General features: G+C 42.2%; 1 protein-coding gene across 1 annotated transcript in view; it reads right to left on the bottom strand.

The window, feature by feature from the left end:
• Positions 1–396: 396 nt before the first annotated feature.
• LOC117955507 (serine/threonine-protein kinase BRSK2-like) overlaps positions 397–6224 on the bottom strand; it is a 94862-nt gene continuing 89034 nt past the window's right edge. Inside the window, exons 15-18 of the mRNA XM_034890083.1 lie at positions 3956–3978; positions 3543–3591; positions 1920–2043; positions 397–630 (exon numbers count right to left, since the gene is read on the bottom strand). Coding sequence (XP_034745974.1) covers positions 397–630; positions 1920–2043; positions 3543–3591; positions 3956–3978 — 430 coding nt within the window. The remainder of the gene's footprint in view (positions 631–1919; positions 2044–3542; positions 3592–3955; positions 3979–6224) is intronic.

Below are 6224 nucleotides of genomic sequence, written 5' to 3'. Positions count from 1 at the left end.
GCTCTGGTGTTCCCCCTCTCATTCCACGTGCCCTGGTGTGTCCCCCTTTCATTCCCCCTGCTCTGGTGTTTTTTCCTCTCAAACGGAGACCTTTGGCAACACCAACACTGACGCCAACGTTTTTTAGCCTGATTGGGTCTGATCGGTCACGCCGTCTAGTTCTCTGAGACTTAAAGCTACTGACGTTACCATGGCTACTACCAGCAGTGGGCGGAGTCTCAACGCTGGTCTCCGACACCACCAAGATGTTAAGTGGTGGAGAAAACACACACACACACACGGGGAGAACTCCACCCAGAAAGACCCGGGATGACCTTCTTGGCTTAAAACTGCCTAAAAACCAAAACGTGGCGATGGAAATGTAGCCCTAGGCATTTAAAAAAAAGGTTTCGACCTTCAAATGAACAAAGCGACACCTGCTGCTCTGTGGTCTAACGGGTGGTGCTTACCTGAGAGCAGCGTGAAGGTGACGGAGTAGATCCCGTTGTCCTTGGTGGCGCTGGTGCTCTCCGTGTAGGTGATGTCCACCTGGAACTTCACGGGCTTCTGGAAAACTGTCGGACCGGCTGTGGACTTGTACTCCGCCCGGAAACTGGTCTGGGAGATGACGCTGTGGCTCAGACTGGGGATCTGGGAGGGAGGGAGAGGTAGAGAGAGAGAGAGAGAGAGAGAGAGAGAGAGAGAGAGAGAGAGAGAGAGGGGGGATGGGGGTAAGCAGACTCTGAGTCAGCAGAACAGAAACACAGACAAACAACTTGTGTGTGAGTGGAGACGTGAGAGAGACAGACAGCAGCAGAAGGACAACATGTCGCAGTGTTTTGCTGCGTCAGCGTCAACGCTGACAACGAGACAACAACAGACAGCGGTCAACAGACAGCGGTCAACAGACAGCGGTCAACAGACAGCAGTCAACAGACAGCAGTCAACAGACAGCAGTCAACAGATAGCGGTCAACAGACAGCGGTCAACAGACAGAAGTCAACAGACAGCAGTCAACAGACAGAAGTCAACAGACAGCGGTCAACAGACAGCAGTCAACAGACAGCGGTCAACAGACAGAAGTCAACAGACAGCGGTCAACAGACAGCAGTCAACAGACAGCGGTCAACAGACAGCGGTCAACAGACAGACAACGTGATGCTTAGAATTGATATCACGATTCCCGGCTTTCTCATGTTTCACATGTTTATTGCACACATGATAAGACAACCATGTTGCATAGTCTGTCCACCAGAGGACGCTCTACAACGTCCCTGTTAGTGATGGTGTTACATAGTCTGTCCACCAGAGGACGCTCTACAACGTCCCTGTTGGCAACACAGATTTTTGTAATTGTGTTTTTGTTTAAAGGACTTTAAGTTTCATATCTTACGTTTGTATGTTTCTACATTTTATTTATCAGAACTTTAATATATTTTGATGTTCTGTTGTGACAATAAAACAAATTCTTCATTTTATCTGAGTGAGAACTCGTAAATAAGTACAAATAACTAATGTTAGGGAATTATGTTTATGTTTTGTTTTACGTTTCTGTTTTTTTTTTTTTTTTAATATATATCGGCCTATATATCGGAATGTCGGATTTTTAGATAACCAAATGGGGCTCTAGTCCGAAAAGCTCTGGTTCAATCACCACACCTTGGCAGTGCCCAGGAGGTGAACTGGCACTTCTCCAGCTACCAGTCTACAAGTCCATATGGGGACTTCAACCAGCGGCTTTCCGGTTCCCAGCCCAACTCCCTTAGGACTGAGCTACTGCCCCCCCCACCGCTACGTCTCCCATTGCCTCCTCCACAAAGTTGTGGAAGAGGGACTGTTGAGGACAGAAGAGAGAAACAGGCCACAGACAGGAAAGAGCGATTCATCAGACAGTAACGGGATGGGACGGGATGAAGAGGAACAAAGAAGAGGAGACTCACGGAGAGGAAGGCGTGGACGATGTCTGCCTTGATGGAGCTGAGAGGTTTGTCTCTGATCACGATGAAGATCTGCTCCTCTTTCTCAAGGTTGATGAAGTTCCCGAACCACGACTTCTTAGCCAGTCTGCAGGGAGGAGACGCAACATGCTTCAGAACAACGTACACATCTGAAGTAGTTTAACTTGGACAGAAACTGCCAAACATAAACTTTATTTCCGACCCGGGGGGATCCATATCACAACTACTAGAACTGTTGGGTCCTTGTAAATTCTGGAGTGTGCTCTATCTGTTAAGTGTCTCGAGATAACTCTTGTTATGAATTGATACTATAAATAAAAATTGAATTGAATTGAATTGAATAAAAACATACACAAACACAAAAATACAAAGCCTTCCACAATGTTCAGAGACTAATATACAGACATGTTTGCCAATGGTTTCACAGTCTGGAAGAGAATCTGACAGGACTACGTGCAGGGTCAGCCAAAACAGTGATTATGTCATTTTCTGACTCAGATACCCTACACATGTATATCTATACGTCAGGTTACGTAAAGCAGCAGGTAGGTACCCCGACGCTGACTAACATATGCCATGCACTGGAGCCTCACGCCGTCGATGTTTCAGCTGAACTTTCATCCGAAGGCGGAAGCTAATAAAGCTAAGTCTAAGTTTAAGTCTTAGATCTAGGTCCAGATCTAAATCTTAGGGCCCCCTGTACACCCCTGTACACCTTGGCGTGAGCGTGGCCTCGCTGTTGCGTGGCGTTTTCTACGTCTTTACACACTAGAAAGGTGTCTGATGCTATAAAATGCAAGCAGTGCTTCATGTTAAACTGAAATATATACTGATTTGATAACAGCAAAGACAGTAACGGTGGTCAAAACAGGCTACAGAACATTTCACTGTGTATTGACAGAATGCAATATTTGAAAATCAACAATTATTATTTATTTATATTTTTAAAACTACATTAATATCGGGCGCCCGGATAGCTCAGCAGGTAGAGTGGGCGCCAATATATATAATACATATATAAAGAGAGATCTACTCCTCGACGCAGCGGGCGCAGGTTCGACTCCGACCGACCGTTACCCCTCTCTCTCTTTCTCTCTCTCGCTCTCTCTCTCTCCTTTCATGTCTTCAGCTGTCTTGTCAAAAATAAAGGCCGGAAATGATGAAAATAATCTTCTTTTGCCAACGTCAGACATCTACACAGCTAAAAGAAGTATTTATCTTATTCTTATAATCTTATTTAGTTTTAATTTCTGTCTGAGCTTTGAGAAGTTTCATGGCAGCTTTTACAATGACGTGGGTTTTTTAATTTGAAAAAGAATCTAAATATACAAAATGAATTAAAATTGTTGGACTTTAATCGCACTTTGCGAAACTTAACCTGTTGCCAGATCTCGCGAGAGTTCGGTCCTGAGACAGAAACACGTCTCAAACTAAGTAACTTTTCTCCTGATGCGTCCGTCTGTAAAACGCCATTTTAGTGTCAGAATGTTCTGGAGATACGTGGATTACTTTGGGGAAAGAATGGCTCATAATGTGTGTTCATGTTCACGTCTCCTGAGTCGTCTCTGGTGTCTTTAGTTGTAGAAGATGTCTGGTGATACTTACTCGGGAGACGAGTCTGGAGTCAGACTGGACATGTCTTCCTGGGTGGGAACTGTGGAAAGAAGAGGTCAAAGGTCACAGAGTTGAGTTGGTGGGGTGTCATCTCTTTCCTACACAGATGTATGTGCCTTTTATTTTTATGTGCTTTATGTTTATTAATGTGGCAATGTTTCAAATGTGTTTTTTTATGACAGTTTGAAAGCCCTTCTAGGGACGGGCATTGGAATTAGCTATGTATATGTATATGTATGTCTATATGAACTGTATATATACTACATACATACATACTCTATATAGATATATACATGCATACACACTGTGACGCTGTACAACAAATGTCTCTGATTTAGCATATTTTCCTATTCAAATAAACATGAAATGAAAGCGTGATTTCAACTAATTTCCATGAATTGCACAGAAAATATCCCCATTTAACAAGCTGGAAAAGGAGAATGTGTAATCTTTTTTCATAAAAAATTACACTTTTTTTCACAGATTTGTGAACAATGTTTGAGAGAAATAAGCCTCTGAACAAGTATTACATCTTTGAGTTCAGCTCACGAGAAATGGCGGCGAAAACCAAAGTGTTGTGTCTATAATTCCCGCCAGTGTGTGTAATCTGTGCGTGTAAGTGAGTTCATCATGGCCCATGGCGTTACACTACCTCAACTAAAGCAGAGCGATGGTAAATGTTGCGCTCCCTGTAATGAGATCCTTATCTCAGGTAGTTAGGAGGCGGGTTCTCCTGATGAGGCCGGCGGCAGGTGAGCTCTTAAAGACAGCCAGCATGTCTGGACTCATGTCCCCGAGCTACGAGGACGCAGTTTGACACATGAACACGCTCTCTGCTGTATACATTAGCTACTGGGCTGTAGTCAAGACCACCTTAGTCGAGTCCAAGACAAGTCCAAGACCAGGACAAGTCAAGTCTGAGTCAAGACCGAGTCCAAAGAGGTTTGAGTCCGAGACAAGACCGAGTCCAAAGAGGTTTGAGTCCGAGTCAAGACCGAGTCCAAAGAGGTTTGAGTCCAAGTCAAGACCAAGTCCAAAAAGGTTTTAGTCTGAGTCAAGACCGAGGTCAAAAGGGTTTGAGTCCAAGTCAAGACCGAGTCCAAAGAGGTTTGAGTCCAAGGCAAGACCGAGTCCAAAGAGGTTTGAGTCCAAGACAAGACTGAGTCCAAAAAGGTTTGAGTCCAAGTCAAGTTCGAGTCCAAAGAGGTTTTAGTCCGAGTCAAGAGCGAGTTCAAAGAGGTTTGAGTCCAAGTCAAGACCAAGTCCAAAAAGGTTTTAGTCTGAGTCAAGACCGAGGTCAAAAAGGTTTGAGTCCAAGTCAAGACCGAGTCCAAAGAGGTTTGAGTCCAAGACAAGACCGAGTCCAAAAAGGTTTGAGTCCAAGACAAGACTGAGTCCAAAGAGGTTTGAGTCCAAGACAAGACTGAGTCCAAAAAGGTTTGAGTCCAAGTCAAGTTCGAGTCCAAAGAGGTTTTAGTCCGAGTCAAGAGCGAGTCCAAAGAGGTTTTAGTCTGAGTCAAGACTGAGTCCAAAGAGGTTTGAGTCCAAGTCAAGACTGAGTCCAAAGAGGTTTGAGTCCAAGACAAGACCGAGTCCAAAAAGGTTTGAGTCGGAGTCAAGACCGAGTCCAGGACAGAAAAAAGGTCTTAAGCATGACAGTATCAAGACAATCATTTTGGGTTTCACTTTCCCTCCAATATTATCAACATTATAAAGACACCTGGACTCGGTCCAGACCAAAAACCATATCTGGCATTTGCATAATGTGTATACAAACCCTTTATCTTTCTTATTATTTGATATATGTATATAGTTAGCTCGCTGTTTGTTTTTCTTCTTTTTCTGCACTACTTATATATTGTATTTTTATATTTCGTGTTAACACTGTAAAGGTTTTGCTTCAATGTTGTTGCACAGGTACTGAACTTGTGTATAATGACAATTTATTCAATTTAGCGGATTTAATTTATAATGACAATTTAGTCTATTCTTTTCAAGAGTACACAACTTGCGTACTATTTCCTGTTAAATATTACAGTATGCAAACACTGGACACTACGTTGGCATAAATATCCCACAATGCAATGCGATTATAACAATGTTCAAAACAGACATAAACCGAGGAGCTCTGTAATGTCAACAATGCCCTACTTTACATTTCTACATATTTACCCCCCATGTTGTCCTCGGGTCAAATTGATCCGTTGTCCTATAGCTTGTATGTAAATAATTAAGAAGAGACATCTTAAACGCTCTAAAAGATCTACACTGTCAAAACAAAAAAAGGGCAAATTGGTCCAAATGAATAAATCAGAGGACATTTATTTGTTTTATTTATTATTTATTAAGTCTAATGTATATAATATGCTGATATGTTTGACATTGATTGTACTCAATGTATTGACTTTTTCTGAAAATGCTACTTAATATTTTTGCGTACATTAAAATTTTATTATTATTAAGTAACTTAAAATATGAGTTAGTTCACTAAACTTGCAAAAAGTAGCTGGAAATGTTTACTTAATTTTATTGAGTTAGATCAAAGTAACAGTTTTAAATTTAAAGAAATTAAAAAAAAAATTAAAACCCAATATTTTTATGAAGGCTCGGCTTTGTGAAACACTTTGTAACTTTGTAATATAATACCCCCCCACCACACACACACACACACAC

This window comes from Etheostoma cragini, chromosome 1, assembly GCF_013103735.1.
Source record: "Etheostoma cragini isolate CJK2018 chromosome 1, CSU_Ecrag_1.0, whole genome shotgun sequence".
NCBI classification, from domain to species: domain Eukaryota; kingdom Metazoa; phylum Chordata; class Actinopteri; order Perciformes; family Percidae; genus Etheostoma; species Etheostoma cragini.
The sequence above is the reverse complement of the archived record's forward strand: the minus strand, read 5'-3'. Positions and strand labels throughout refer to the sequence as shown.